The sequence below is a fragment of the Lonchura striata genome, chromosome 4 (assembly GCF_050655825.1).
Source record: "Lonchura striata isolate lonStrDom1 chromosome 4, ASM5065582v1, whole genome shotgun sequence".
NCBI lineage: Eukaryota > Metazoa > Chordata > Aves > Passeriformes > Estrildidae > Lonchura > Lonchura striata.
Window position 1 is genome coordinate 42,693,594 of NC_140706.1, and position 16,603 is coordinate 42,710,196.

The 16,603-nt window shown below is 45.4% G+C and overlaps 2 protein-coding genes across 16 annotated transcripts in view; one reads left to right on the forward strand and one right to left on the reverse strand.

Annotated features, from left to right (window-relative positions):
- The window catches only part of LOC116183568 (toll-like receptor 2 type-2), a 77,474-nt gene that overhangs the window by 23,936 nt on the left and 36,935 nt on the right, over nt 1-16,603 (reverse strand). The gene's annotated exons all lie outside the window — the stretch shown is intronic.
- Nucleotides 11,341-15,675, forward strand: SFRP2 (secreted frizzled related protein 2). Its single transcript, XM_021530215.3, has 3 exons — nt 11,341-11,979; nt 12,616-12,696; nt 14,088-15,675. The coding sequence occupies exons 1-3, from the start codon at nt 11,487-11,489 to the stop codon at nt 14,390-14,392; spliced, it is 879 nt and encodes a 292-aa protein (XP_021385890.1). The 5' UTR covers nt 11,341-11,486; the 3' UTR covers nt 14,393-15,675.

Genomic DNA, 16,603 nt, shown 5'->3' on the forward strand with positions numbered 1-16,603 from the left:
GACCCTAAAGAGGACCAAGTTTTTCCTCCGGAAGTCTAGGGCTGTAGTCATCTTATTTGCCTTGCTTCCTCATCTCAGGACCCATCATCTTGCAGTGACCACAGCCAAAGCTGTCCCTGGCCTGTGCCTCCCCAGCCAGTGCTACCGAGCATTTCCCCTCGTTGCCTGCTCCACCACCTGCATCAGGATATCACCATGAATGAGCTGCAGAAACCCCCTGTGCTGCTTGTGTGCTCAGCTGTATTGTTGCTTCAGCAAATGTTGGGGTGTCCAAAGCCTGCCATGACAATTAGGGCCTGGAGACTTCTTCCAGCTGTCTGAAAGCCTCACCACCTTCTTCCTGATCAGGGGGTCACAGTTAAAAATATTACTTACTGCATACTAGTCTGTGGCTTGTAGCATATCTGGAGGTATTTTGTGCCATGTTTTTTCAGTGAAATGTTCAGTGAAATACAAGCAAAATAAAACCTGAGTCAGGAAAAAGCTTCTCTCTATATAATGAAGCCCATCCTCTTTTTTTCAGTCATTTCATCTGTAGGCTAAAGGACACCAAATAATTATGACTACATTTGAGCTGAAATCAAAATATAGTAACTCACAATTTGGGATATCCAGACTTACACCTTCAAAAGCACAGCTTGTTTTATGGGTGCCTGGCTGGAAGATATTTTGTGCATAAGCTCCCAGCCATCCCATAAATACTGCAGTGCATAAGATCCCCCCCCCTCCAAAGGAATGTTTTCAAATACTGATCAGCATCTCCCATAATGAACTGCCAATTTTAAAAAGGGAGTAACTTTTAAAAAATAGTTCTGATTTGGTAGCCACAGATGGGTATAAAGCTGTAATTGTTAATGCCATCACAGTAAGTCAGGCCCTTTTTTGATTTATGCAAATCTAACCAAAAAAGCAACACATAGCTATGCATTTCTATCACCTCCAATTTCAGCATGAACAAAAGAGTAAAGTAACTGCTGAGTGTCAAGGAAGAAACTGGTATATTACCTCTTCTCATCACATGCAAAGCCAACAGCATGATACTACCAGAGAGTGACCCAAGTTCAAATATGCATTACAGTGCAAATGCTTCTAAAATAGTTCCAGAAAAATAGAGCCAAATAAGTCAGAATTTGTCCTCTCCTCATGAAATTTTTAAAAAAATCTAAAAATAATATATATTTAATATAATATATTTCAAAATACTTAACTGCAAGGAGCAAGATGCCAACCTCTCATAAGAAGACGAATTGCCCTATAAGGTCACAACTGAGGGTTTTACTTTATCTGTGAACATTTGTACAGCCAAACCTTAGCCTTGCTTAGACTGGTGACAGGGCTGAGCATCCCTTTGTGCTGGGCTAAATAATGAGGTAAGTTTCAGAGCTCAGTGCTGGGGACTTGGAGTATTAATGGATTGACTCTAAAAATGTCAAAACTCCCTTTGCTAGAAAACAAAACCTAAACAGATAGTTGCAACAATTTGTCTGAAATCTCACTGAATTATGCAAAGCGGAAAATAGAAGATTTTTTTTTTTCCAGCCCTGTACCTCTTTCACAGACCCACCCTTCTGCTTTCCTAGGACAAGGCAGGGTAAAGAGGGAGCATATACACACACCGCGGTAAAGCAAAGTAGCTGGGAACTGACACTGCTGAATAAGTGCAATCTCATTCATCTACTTAATACACAGGGCAGATCTGAGGGGAAACCTCAAGAAACTGCTCAACAGTTATCATTCTCTACAAGCAAATAGCCAAAGGAAAATCTGCTCAAGCATAAGGTAAGTATTCACAGACATACTGCAGATACAGGTAATAACCTTAATAGGTCTTCTACAACTATAAATAGGTGAAAGATGCCAGATGCTTCTCTCTCTTCTTCACAAAATCAAAAAATAAAAAACATCCAAAATTCAGAGACATATCCCAAAAATAACAGCAGGCATTTCAAATATGTGGCTAGCCCCTATGGCTATAGCACAGCTGTGCATTGCACAGCTTTAGAGAATTAAAGCTGTTACCTGCACACGTTCGAAATGCACAGCCAGCATTAATGACATAGGCCATCTAGGAAGGATTAAGGATTAGTTATCATTTCAACCCAATGAAAGAAGATCTATATTTCTTTTTTAGACACGTAATTCACAGGAGACTCATGCTTGCCAACACTCTGAAAAAATAATCTTTCAGAATTCTTGCAAACCCACTGTGTTATGATTTCATCTCATGAAATACAACACCTTTACATTAAACCTCATAAAACTAAATCCTGATGGATCTCTTCCAGGCTCAGAGAATAAACAGCTATATCAGTGATGCCTAGAACAATAATATCTGGCCCACTGTCATATGGCATATTCCCATTTACAGAGGGGAGCAGGTCTGCAAACAGCTAAGTCACTCTGCTATTACAAAATTCTCACATATAATGAATTTCTCACATAATTGTTCTAAGAAATACTTCAAGAAGAAGGAAAAAAATGCTTTGAAAACCATAACACATATTTATTTATACTAGGTTTTGTGGAGAAGGGTTGTTAACCTGTTCCCTCCCTTCCCCTTAATGTAGCGCATTGTAGCGCTGCTCTGGTTTTCAGCGAGCAGGAACAGGTTTAGTTGTCTGGGGCTCTGGTCAATAGCAAAGGGGGGGAATTTGTTGTCAAAACAGTTTAAACCCACAGAAGAATATATCTAATTACTTTACTCTGTAAAACATGATTATTCTCCCTTTGCTGTCAGAAGTGGTATTCAAATTCCTTTCAGCCCAGCCAGTGCAGGCCAGAGCATGAGTAAAGAAGATATCCAAATAACCAGTGCAATTACACCAGGCAACACAGATCAAATGCTCAAACCCTCCTCAGAATCTCAGGGCAAATGTCTTCCATAGAGATGGAGATTGGTGTATGGCCAAAGAATAAAGGCAATTTTCTATGTGATTTAGAATCATCACCATTTCCCATGTAGAATTGTGCTTTGGTCCCCTGGTCCAGGCAGAGGTTTGCACGTCTTCATGTGAAAACTGAAGTTACAAACCATATATGCAGATGTCACACATTCCTTCCACCTTGCCTATCGTTTATCTGGCTAATTACATCTCAGGCGAACCACAACTAGGTCCACAGGGCAGGAACAGCACATGAACTGGTATCACTCCTTACCAGGGCCTGAATTCCCCTAAGATTCCCGCTCTCATTTTTTCCATTCTGACCACAGCATTCTGGATTTTAGTAGCCACAGCTGGAGGATGATACTTCTAAAGTCAAAGGGAGAGGTTAACAGTGTTGTAACCTGCCCATGTCCAGTGACACTAAGCAGAGGGAGGAATCCCAAAGTATGTTGTCATGCAGGAGCAAAAGGTTCCCTGGGAATTGTTAGGAGATGTTGTTTGAAGTGGAAGAAGAGAAACATCCCTCTTAAGATGGTTGATTAGATGACAACAGCAGGACAAGGTCGCTGACCCCATCACCAGAATTAATGAGGAGGGGATGTGCATGGAGGGCAGTAGATTGTGCCTCCAAGCTCCCTGTCAAGCAGGGAACTATGCAGGACACCTTCAGTAGCCAGACATCACGCTCCCAGTCTTTCTCTGGGGTGGGGAAGACTAACATCCTAGGAACACTCTCCACAGATTCATGGTTCTCTCAACCACCAAGTGACTTCTGTCAAAAAACTGCTGTATACAGAGGGTGTCAGAATTACAAACACTCGAGTGTGGGAGGAGAGAATGGCAGCTCTTGATCCTCTAAGAAGCTACAACTTTAAACTGGCTAATGACCCCAGCCCAATTAGTTACTCTGATGAGGGGCACACCCAGGCAGACTCTGCAACACAGCACTAGGGGAAGTCACAGTGTCCACAGGGGGAAATCGTTGTGAGGGAAAGAGAAGCAAAAACGAACAAAACACAGGTGACAGCACACCAGGGTAACATGAACTGGTATTGCCATTCTTAAGAGCTTACTCTGATATTTCAAGCATAATTTTCAACATAACTTTACCATTTTCAACCAAACACAGATAATGCAACACAGTTTCATCTTTGCTCATCCTTTTCAGCATTAACTCTTTCAACACCAACTCTATACACTAAGTAGCAAAGGATACATGTCTGTAAACCATGGTAACTAATATTTTTACTGTTTATAAAACTACTCAAAACAACATGATTTCACTAATTATTCAGATAGAAATAGTAATTCTAAACTGACCCTGACACACTTTCTGCTACAACTTTTTTTACAGGGTCTAAACAAATCTTGTTTGCTGTGAAATCTTCTAGGGAAAAAAATACTACACAAATAAACCAGAGAAATACATTCTCACGTTTTTTCAAAAAAGAAAGTTTTCCCTGCAGAAAGTAGGTCAACCCAACTACATATCAGTTGAGAAAATGGGATGCAAGACACTTACTTCCCACAAAACTAGCAGTTCCAACCAGAAGACCAAGAAACAACAAACTATTTGGATAGAAGGCAGCTAAAATGGATTAGTCTCACAGTCAACACAGAGCTGGGAATACTGAAAATATTTAAATTTACAGAAACAAATTGTTAATTTAAAGTATGAAAATCCACCAAAATAATAAATAAATGGGCTAGATAGTTCTAAAACTTACCTCAGCTTATATTACAAGTATGCATTTGCACGTACTGAGAAAGGAAAAATACATGTGGAGAAGAGCATGTTTATCATGTATTTCAAACAGGAGTTCCTTTACAAGACTCTTCAGCTTTACTTGTCTGCACCAAGTTAGGAAGGCAAAACTACAAGTCTAGCCTGAAAACAGAATAGTAGAAGAAAAAAGAAATTTGAGATGTTGAACAAAAGTTTTAATATATTCATTGAATACAGGGTAAATGAAATTTGCTTGTTTTTTCTCAATTATTTCAGAACTTGTGCAAACTGCAAATGTAATACCAATACATCATAAGCCATGTCATACAGACTGCCTCTGGGTCAGCTACTTCAAACTCTTTTGGTTTTTCTGGTTTCTTTTTTGGAAATACCAACTCTAGAGTCTGCAAATATATTTCAATTACTGATTATGTGCATACTAGTTTGATTATTTGAATCACTGTGTAATTTAACTCCAAAGCAATACAGAGGCTTGCTGATTAGATCAATCTGGCATCTGTTTCATTACTTTATTTTAGATAGCATAGCTTTGGGGAACAGGTTCTCTTGATTTTGCTTTTTAAAATGTTTTACTACAAATTATTATTGTTTTAAAATCATTTTCCTTGACAAGTAACGAGTGTCTAAACCTTGAGGCCATTAGACTAGCTATTTATCAGCAAATTTGACCACTTCCCTGCAAGAAGCAATTAGTTCTGAAAGTGAGTTTCTGTACCTCATTTCCACACTGTACACACTTCTGTGCCTCACTTCCACGCTCATTTAGAGCTCTTTTCTCAGTTATGCACTGCAGAAGCAGAGCAGTCAGTGCCTATCTTTGCCCTTGCATCTGCAGATTTATGTGAGCCTCCCAGCACACAGATCCACACTAAAGCTCACCAATGTCCACAGCTTCAGCCACTCATCAGGGGAAGTACTAATGACAGCTTTGGACACAAATGGCCAAAACCCGACAAAGTCCTAACAAGGAGTAAAATTTGGAGCTAGACCCCTCATGACAGTAACAATGGCAAAACTCACATCGTGTACAATGGTGGCAGTATTTCTGTTCCCCGTCACCCAGCCCAGATGGAGGCAGCAATTCTCCTTTCTCCCCACCTGAAGCACCCGTGCCCCTCACAGAACCCAGGCATTCTGGTATAAACACCCTGCCCTTTTGTATGGCTCACACCGTGAGGCCCCGCTCTCTGCTCTAGGTGCTAGCTACTACCGGGCTGCAAATAGCAGCTAGGGGGAAAGAAAGGAAAGATTTATTACATTACAGCTTTTTAAACAAAATACACTAGGAAAACCAGGTACCATGCAATTATAGCCCTCCAGGGCATGGTTATGCTATCTTTGCTATCCAGCACTTAGATGAGATAGATAGTAAAGGGAATGGTAATTACAAACAGAAATTCTGCATGAGCAAAAATGCTCACCACGACAAAAACTGTAGCCAGCTATAGATACATGTCTGATAAATTTGAAGGATCGTAACTTACTGAAGTACTAGCATACAAATAAATCTAGATTTATACATATATGTGTGTGTATGCACAATATAACATCTAAGCACCTATATTTACCGCTTTCTATAAATGGAAAGTACAAAGCAACATTAAAAAGAAGACATTTGGAATGATATTTAATAATGTTCCTACAGAAAACATTCCAAACTGGAAAAAAAAAAAAAAACTGAAAATTTAAAGATACTAAATGCAGGAAAACTATTGACAGAAAGACCACTAAAATTAAAACAGTAATAAAAGTGAAAATCTAGAAAACTGTGTGATTTGGTTTCATTTCCATTTGAAAGTAATCAGCCTCAATTTGATCTTTCCCTCCCAAGATAGCAAACCCTGACTAAAAATAGCCTGGAGTTCCAGTCCCCAAACAGAGCTTCTAGAGAAGAAGGGCAGCGAGCAGAAATACAGAGCACGGTATTTCCAGGGGGAAGATCGACACCCCGTGTCAATGGGCAAAGGAGAACACGACACAGTGTGCACAAGCGCCACCAAGAGGTTCTTCTGCCATCGCCCAAGGAAGATTTTCCCCCTGTGCCGCTCGGGCACATCCTCAACACCTTTCGAGCATGCTGGCCGCTGCATTTTCAGTGAGCATTCCAAATGGAAAGCAGAGTATAACTTTATTTTTAAGGGTTCCTTCCAGAGACGAGGGGGGGAAGAGGGTAAGATATATCTACAGCACGTGCAGTTTTTGACAATGGGACCCTTAAATGTTGTAGCAACAGAAAACAAGATTGTTGCCCAGTCTGGATCTGGAAAATGTTACATTCCACCTTATCAGCCACCGAAACAGCACCAGGAGAGATCTGCTGCTGAGCTACCTCACATCACAATCTATGCAATCCTATTTCTTTTTTCCTGTTAAATTCAACTATGAGATTCAAATAGAAATACTATTTCTGTAGTGTGATGTTGGAGACCATTTTTAAAGGTAAGCAGAAATTTTCTTCAGATGTTTTCATCGAGGTGAGAAAACCAGTTTTGTCCTCATCACTGCCTTTTTATGACCTGAAGAGAATGAGCTAAAAAGCCACAGGTTTTTTGTTCCTCTACAGTGTAAAGGGCAGTTCCTCAAGCTCTGATTTCTTGTTCAGAAAGCCCCTGAGATCAGTATTCCCCTAATCTGCGTGGCCTGGCTACTCTCACCAGTCAGTGGGGCTGGATTCAATTCAGGGGTGAAAGAATTACCCAGACATTTGGGGAAGGTGGATGCTTTGTGCCAGGAAAGGCTTGGCTGTCCTCCATGCATCTGTGCCTCCCTTTGCAAATCATTCCTCTCAAAGTGGCAAATCATCCATCCTAGTCTCACCATCTCCCACAAAGGAGAACCAATCTGGGGACTGCTCAGGAGATGAAAGCTCAACATTTTCTCTAGAAGGGGAGAAGGGTGGGGACACAGCCTTGAATTAAGCCTCCCAGGTGAGGGTGCAGGCATCCCAGAGAAGTCTCAGGAGTGTCAGACTGCAAGTCACCTGGCTAAATCCAGAACTTGGAGCACTGACTTGGACTAAGTGGTCTCTAGAGGTTCTCTCCAGCCACAATTATCCCATGATTCTGCAGCCCAAAAGGACAATGACACCTTCAGGTCTGTGACAAAGAAATGTGAGGCCCAGGCTGAAGGAGTCATGAGTGACAGCAGCTTTTGCCTCAAAGCTCATCACATCACCAAAGCACCTCATAGAGTTGGGGGAAGGGAGAAGTAGAGAGGCTTCCACATACAGTACATAGCCAGGTAAGGGACTGAGTGATCCCAAAGCAGAAGATATGGAAAAGTATGACACAAATTAACAAATTCATACTCTTTATTGCTGCCTGTGTTCAAGCAAGCGTATTGCCTATTCTTTAGCAGACAGGCAAGTGTCAATACGTTTTTCCCTTTCCACATCTCGGCTTTCAGGACTGGTCAAAAAAATGCACAGAAGTTCATAATCCTTATCAAGGCCTGAAAACCAGTGGGAGCAGCACCATAGTTTTAACTTAAGAGGGCACAGAACGGGCACACTCCTTAGAACACAATGCTACACTGAACTCTGTGAAAGTTCCAAGGACTCCAGTTCACTCACTTTCACCACCATCTATCAGGTAACTGAGGGCTGGAGGGAACAGGAGCTGAGGTTCTTTCTTTCAAGGCAGCTCATTCACCTAACTCACAGAATTTAAGGTGATTTAAGCACTTGAGGATTAAAGGTGTTTTAACAGCTTATACAGATTTAAACATCTAAAGTGGTTTAAACACTTATGCTACTTTCAGAGCTTTAAAGTAGCTTAACAATCCATGGCACTTGATAAATTTATGGGTGCTCAAAAGCCTATGCTACCTTTAAAACAATTCTTAAAAACACCTTAATATATTAAAAAAAAAAAAGTATACCTTAAAACATCATCGTATTTTAGGAGTGCAGACCTACTTGGCTCCTGCCAGGTCAGACCAGGTCGCCAAAAAGTTCTCCATCCGGATGGCTTTCGTGGGAGGGGAATCCCAGCGCCTTACCTGGCAGCAGCGGGCCCCGCACCTGCGCTGGAGAGCCGGGCGGGGCGGGCCCGCGGGGTCGGACGCCCCGGGGGCCGGAGGGGCGGCACCAGTCCTTAGTTCCGTTCCCAATTAACCGGGAGGCTGGGATGGTTATTGGCCCGAGCGCGTGCCGCGGGACACCCCCGCGGGCGGCTCCGGGGACGCTCCCGGGCCGAGCCAAGCCGAGCCGGGCACATGCCCGCTCCGCTCCGCCGTGTGCCCCCGGCAGCCGGGGGCAGCGGCACCGGGGCAGCCGCGACAGCCCCGCTCCGGCCGCAGCGCCCTGCCGTGCGAGGGGAGGTGCTGGCGCGGCGCGGCCAGGCCGGCAGGGCGAGCGTCCTCCGCGCCCTGGGAAGGCGGCTGGTGAACGGGCACTGCTGCACTGCAGTCCCGGCGAACAGCATTCGGCTCCGCAGGCTGGGAACGCCGCGCCCGAGCTGGCAGCGAGGAGCGCTGAAGGCAGCTCGCCCTGTGGCGCTTTCACCTGCAAGGGATCGGAGCGAGGACACCAATGGTTGCTCGGGGCTGCAGGCGTGGGCTGGTTTTGTTTACGTGAATTCGGGTCGTTGCAAACTTAGAGTAAATTAGTTCACCGGGGGTCATTAAAAATAGAAATAATAAGGTCTCAATTAAACCTTGTTTCAAATGAAAGATCAGTCCAGGAAAACGTGTGGGTTTTCTGCTTATTTCCTGTGGGCTAGAAACAAACAAGCAAACAATTCTGGTGAAAAGAATGAGCAGGTTTCTGTTAGAAGTGTCTCATCCTCCACCACAGAGAATGGTTATTATATCTAGTCTAAACAGTCTGCTCAGAGTTGGGTCTTTGCTTCCATGTAGCCTGTCCATAGAAAGTAGTGTATATTTATGGAGCAGGCAATTTTTCTTCTAATCATGCCGAAATCCACTTGAGGGGATATCAATGACTCAAAAAAAAAAAAAAAAAAAGAGAAAAACAAACCACAAACCACAAACCTGTCCATTTTACAAAGACATGGTGAATAACCCAACCATTCAGGGTCAGAACAAACCTACTGCTAGATTTGCTTCCACCAAAGAGGAGTTTGGGGATAGAGACTTGTAGAATCAGCACTAGGAGCAGGAAGGGATATTCCTGGCAAGTGACAAAGCCTACAGCCTCTGGCACTTGACAAAATAGGCTTAAAATGGGCACAATAAGGCATCAGTGGGGCTCAGTCCTATGGAAGGCAACTGAGACCAGCAGCTTACATGTCCTCTGTTTAAAAGTAATTAATGGTAAGAACATATGGTGCTGTAAAAAATAAACTACTTTTAAGCCTGACCAAAAGTGATAGTAGACATTCAGGATATTTATTTTCCAGGTTTCAAACAACTTCAAGAGAGGAGCTGACCTACAGGGAGATTACATTCATCAGCTTGGCCCACTGGAAGGGATCTTGGAATCTCCACTGAAAGAACTGGCACTGGCTTCACCGTGTGACAGCAGCCTGCCTGGGGCAGCGCTGCAGCCATTCCAGCATGGCAGACCTGTACCTTCCTTGCGGGAATGCTACAGGTCCCATCTCCTTCCTATGCCACAAGCAATGAGTCACATCTCTGGGAACCCCTGTAGGGAAACTGGATTTACAGAGATCCTGCAATTTACAGAAGTCATCATGGCTGAGGCTAGCTTCCCATAAAACATCTCTATAAGGAGAAATATTCAGTAGCTGATTAATGAATGTGGTTTACCACAAAATGATACTACACAGGCCTACTCTTTTCAATAATAATCCCATAAATAATATTACTAAAAATCCAAGAATTATCCAAAGCACACTGAAGCTGAGTTGTGATCCCAGCGCCTTGCCTGTTGTCTTCCCCTTGGTGTTAAATCAACACAAACACAATTTTTAAAGTGAGTTTCTAGGTGAAGACAGGAGTGAAAGGAAAGGGATGTGCCTATGCTGCACGGAGCCAGGCCCGCGCTTTTAGCCTCAGAAAAACGTGCTAGTATTTCGAAAGCACTTGGATTCTTCCACCCGGGGAAATCCCCCACTGGCAGTCGGGGGCCATCCAGGGGCTGTAGGGCCCGGGTCCGCTGCAGGCCCCCGCTCCTGGCAGCGGAGAGCCAGGGGCAGGAGGGGCTGGGGCGCAGCAGGAGGGCCCCGCCTGGCAGCCCCCAGGGCTGGGCGCTACCGAGCCGGAGCGGGGCCGGGGGTGCTGGCAGCCCCCAGTTGCTGTCGGCGGCCTCAGCCCCTGGGCGAGCCCTGCCAGCATCGCAGGGAGGGGCCGGAGGTGGCAGACATCCCCCGGGGGATGAGGGGGGCCAGCCTCGCCCCTTGCCTGGGAGCCGGCCCGGCCACATCTCCCGTCCGCCGGCAGCGAGAACTCCAAACGTGGGCAGGGGGTGCCGGGGGGAGCGCGGCAGCTCCGCAGCAGCTGTGCCAGAGGCAGAGCTCACCTCCAGCCCCCCGCGGCCCCTGCCCGGCACAGGAGTTCCTCGGGGTTCTTTGTTCGCCGGGATCTTTCCCTCCTTCTCCGCGCTCGCACGGTAACGTTCCTTCCAAAGATTTCCTGCCAAAAGACAATCCCCCTGAGCAAAAGCAGACCGAGAAAGTAGTGACCAATCCTTTCTGGATGGCTGTCACCAGGCTCCTCCCAGCCCCCGCTCCCCCTGCTATTTGCATACAAAAAAATCCAGAAAACTCCCGTTTGCCCCAGCATCTCGCTCAGACTCTCCGTCCCCGCCTGGCAGCAGGAGTCCGGGCTGGGGGACGCTGCCCGCGGCTGAGGTAGCGTCGCGCCGCCCGCCCCGTCACCCCGGCCCCCCGAGCCTTTCGCCAGCCCCCCCTCCACCTCCACCGCGCCCCAAAATGCAGCGCCGCCTCTGCGCCCTGCTCCTGCTGGCCTCCCAGTGCATGGGCTCGGCCGCCGGGCTCTTCCCCTTCGGGGAGCCCGACTTCTCCTACAAGCGCTCCAACTGCAAGCCCATCCCCGCCCCGATGCTGCTGTGCCGGGGCATCGAGTACCAGAGCATGCGGCTGCCCAACCTGCTGGGGCATGAGACGGTGCAGGAGGTGCTGGAGCAGGCGTCCACCTGGATCCCTCTGGTGCAGAAGCAGTGCCACCCGGACACCAGGAAGTTCCTCTGCTCCCTCTTTGCCCCCGTCTGCATCGACGACCTGGACGAGATCATCCAGCCCTGCCACTCGCTGTGCGAGGAGGTGAAGGAGAGCTGCGCCCCGGTCATGTCCGCTTTCGGCTTCCCCTGGCCCGACATGCTGGACTGCAGCCGCTTCCCCAAGGACAATGACCTGTGCATCCCGCTGGCCAGCAGTGACCACATCCTCCCCGTCACCAGGGAAGGTAAGAGGGAGCGGCCGGGTCGCCCCCGGGCCGGCAGCATCTGCCCCCGATGAGGCGCCCCGACAGCGGGGTCCCTCCGCGGCTTTCCACGGGGGAACGAAGGCGTCTGCCCTCGGTTACAGCACGCCCCGGTGCTCCGGGACGGGGGACCGGGGAGGTGGCCGCAGGCCAGGCTCAGGGAGATTTTTTCAAGGGGGCCGGGGAAACCGCAAGCACCGTCGGGGAACTGTCATCGGCCTGCACCCATCTCCATCCTCAAAGAAAGGTCTGGGATTCGGCACTGGAGCCGCGCGGCATCCAGAGGGTCGATCGCCTTGTACAAGAGCAGTCGCTGTAGCGCGGAGCTGGGGTGCTCTGTGTCGTGTTTCGACCTCCCTCCCCACTCCCCTTGTACTTTTCTTTTTTACCCGCTAAAACAAAAACTTTTGATTGAGGCGTGACCTTAAAAGTCCACCGTGACCCCTGTAGCGGGTCTGCCGCAGGATAAGGCAGGACAAAGTGCTCGGGCAGCTTCGGGGAGAAGGAGCAGGCTTTGGGGTGAAGGGATGGAAAGCTGGCGTTTCCCAAAGGGTTCCCAACGCCACCTGCCGTTCCTTTCTCCCCGGGTCTGACCGGGACTGTTGCTTGCATTTCCAGCACCCAAGGTCTGTGATGCCTGCAAAAACAAAAATGAAGATGATAATGACATCGTGGAAAACCTCTGCAAAAACGACTTTGGTAAGTGGAAGCAGAGCTCCTCTCGCTTGAAATTTGAGAGTCGAGGATCAGGTACAGCTCCCAGTGGAGTCAGTAAGAGATGTGCTTGAATAAAGGCAGGGCTTTGACCATCGGGTCATGAAACACAAAATTCCACCTTGGAGTAAAAAGTAGCCCTTTTTATCATTCTTTTCTGTTTACTGTTTTGAAGTAGTGCTCTTTTATGTGGATGTTGCTGGCAAACCCAATAGAAAGTAAAATGAGGAAAAAAAAAATCTTTCATGCAGACTATTGCCTGGGGAGAAGTAGAGCAAAGCTTCATTTAGATGTTTGAGACAGAGCCGCATGACCAATCTCAGTGTATCCTAAGAAAGACTCTCTCTGCAGATTAAGAATGAAGCTCTATATATCATTTGACAGAGAAGGTAATGCACAGACAATTGGGGATATAAACTTAATGGGAAGATCTGGGGTTAGAAGAGGACAAGAAAGCCCCTTCAACACAGAGAACTGAAGGACACATTATCCACACATTAGCATTTCAAGAGCAAAAGGGAATAAGGAGGGGAATCCTTTTACAATAGGTCAGTGTTTAATACCTGGAAACAGATTTGTAGTATAAGTATCTACAACAATTCAAAAGTCTTTCTTAAAAAAAAAAGAAAACAAAACCCCACCCAAAACCTGAAACTATGATTGTGGGACATAATTGCTAAAACAATCAATAGTTTTGGCCTGGCAAATTGCACTCAGATAAATCCTCCTAAAGCTAAACACGCCCCACAGCTTCTTACAGAGCCCTGTAACCCCCTCCTAGTTATTTTACCAAATCAAATGCAGCTGTTGGACCAATTTGCCCTCCGTGGGATCTATTCTTTCAAAAAAACAATGCATGTGAAATATCATTTCCTTACAGGTTTGCCTAAAATCCTCTCCAGCCTAATAAATTAAGTGTAGAAGTTTTGAGCTGCAGCAGGGATCAGGTTTCAGATTAGGTCTAGGTACTTGCCTCCCCACCTCCCCTTCAAACGCTACTTTCAGGAAGGCTGCCCTCTCCCAGCAAAAAAAATAGTGCTCTGCTTAGTGTAGCAAACCTGCAAACAAACTCTGCAAAACTCTGTTGCAAACAAGAGAAAAGCTGGAAAAAATATTAATTTAGAAAAGAGGGGGAGGAGAAAGAGGAGAAAAGAAATCCAAAAAACCTCAACCCTAAGGTTGATTCAAGCTGAAATGACTTGCATGCCCTTTGTGGCTTTAGAAATGGAGCCACCTGCTGCCTCTTCTGTCAGCCCTGACAGTTTAATTAGCAATAGAGCACCTCCCTCCCCAGGTCCTCTTTATGTGCACTAATGGGAAAAAAACCTCTCAATCTCTCTCCCTCTCCCCACTTCCCCCTCCCCTCGCTCTATTAGCCTTGAAGATAAAAGTGAAGGAGATTGCCTACATCAATGGGGATACCAAGATCACCCCTGAAACAAAGAGCAAAACCATCTACAAGCTGAATGGGCTGACAGAAAGAGATCTGAGGAAGATAGTGCTCTGGCTCAAAGGTGGCCTCCAGTGTACCTGCGACGAGATGAACGACATCAACGTCCCCTACTTGGTGATGGGGCAGAAGCAAGCTGGGGAACTTGTGATCACCTCGCTGAAGCGGTGGCAGAAAGGGCAGCGGGCTTTCAAGCGGTTCTCCCGCAGCATCCGCAAACTGCAGTGTTAGTGGCTTCGGCTCTGGCTGTCCTCCAGCAGCCACCCCTGCCCCAAGCTCCCTGGGCCTCCGGCTCCTTCCTGCTTTGGCCCCTGTGAGCCTCAAGATGCCGTGGGCACGAGACACAGTGACCGCTGCCCGAGAGGGGAAGAACCCTTCCATTTTTGTACATAGGTTAAAATGTAATAAAAAAAAAAATAATGACTATTTTTGGGGAGTATTAAAGTATCTCACTTAAAGCTTGGGGTTTTTTTATGGTTGCAAAGGTGACTTTGGTCTGAGGCCTTTCCCTCTTCGTTTTGGTAATGCTGGTTCATTTATATTGCTGCTTCTCTGTATGCGTGCATGTTTGTTGTGCCACAGCAGGAGACGCAGAGAAAGCCAAGCGTGCGGCTGGCCTGTCACCGCGGGCACGGCGCTTCCGCTGAGGTGACACGGCTTCCCATCGGTATTAACGCTATAAAGGTCACGTTACGACTCTTGCATGTGATACATAGGCACCAGTAAGGGTATATTAACCATTCTCACATTTTATTTTCCACAAGTCTGAGCCCTTCTCTCTCAGAAAAAAAAAAAAAAAAATAACAAGTTTTGGAGCTGGTTGATCTGAATGCCACTTTTTTTTTTTAATTATTTTGCAAATTAAACCATCTGTAGCTTAACTGTAATATACCTAGTGGTTAATCTGAAAGAGTTGTAAAATATTGCTTTAATTAACATTGTAAATACTCCAGATAAATGTTATATTCTTGTATATAAACTTTACATCATAGTTTACTCATTGTCTCTGTCTGTATTCACTTTAATCTATTTTGGGAGAATTGGGAGAAAGATGTCCAACTGGACTTTGTCATGGCAAAGCAGAATTTGTCATTCCACCCTAAGTGGCCAGTAGAAAAGGACAAGGAAACCTCTAGTGCTACAATCAGAAAATCTGTAGTGGACCTCATTGCCCCGAAGATGAGCCCACAGGACACAGGACTGACATTCAGTCAGCTCATTTTAATATGTGTCTGTTGAGCTCTAGGAGATCAGGCTCCTTTTCTGTGGCTCCTTTGTTCGACTGCCTGCATTTTCTCATCTTCTCGGAGGACTTTCCTGACATGGAATTGCAATGAGACCACTGTCTTAAAAATTAAATCCATCTTTCCATTTCTTTAAAAAGACAAGGAGAAAAATGTCATTTGCAAGTTGCAATTTAGAATAATGGTAGAGCAAGGCATTTTTTTGTGTGTATGTACACTCACTATTCTTATTGAGAAAGAAAATAAAAGCTACCTAATAGTATAACTAAATGAATGTTTTTCAGCATTTTTCTTACAAATGTTTTCTGATGAAGAGCATTACTTGAATTTTATTGTACTTACCCTGAAAAACAGTCTTGCTTCCCAGTGCTGTTATACATAGAAAAGTCTTCTTAGCTTCACTGACAGGATGAGCAGTCCCATATTCCCAAGAACAACATTTTATGTTAACTCTTCACTGACAGAATACAAATACAACACTAGACTTTTCTATAAAGTAAAAAAAAATCACATTATTTTAATGAATTTAGTGTTATTTTTCATCATCAGGATCAAAAGATGAGAAGGAAAGATCCAGCATGTACATTGTTTCAGAAAAATGAGTTATTTGCCCTCTCCCACAGTCTTAATACATTCACTACACCTGGTACAAATAGTGGTAGGATGCTGACCATGCAGCAAAAGAGCAAACCTCATAAATGTCCTCAAAAGTACAAGGTATTTTTAAAAATTTACAAAGGGAAAAAAGTAATCAATCACTAAACAAAATCCCCATTTCAAACTGGCTCTTAATTATTTTGTGAAATGGTATTTGTATTTAAAGGCTAATACCTTGCTGAAATGTCATTAAAACCATTCTTCTAAATGAACCTGACTTACCAGGAAAGAGATTTGACTCTTTTCATGTTATGGTGTAATTATTTTAACAGCAGCACTTTGTCCATCATCTTACAGAGCCATTTGCATTCAGGTGTTTTATCACTCTACCCATTCTGCTCAGCATATGATGTAATGCCTGCGCCTGAACAGCCTTGGGTTTAAAGGGAGCAAGCTCACACAGAGGAGCTGTCTGAAGATGAACCTGGGGAAAACAGGCATGTGTGCCCCAAGGAGGAAAGGGCTTTGAAGAGGCAGTTGTTGCCATGCAGTCACTGGGGACTGAAAATGAACAGCCAGGACTGTTGCACACAGCCTGCCT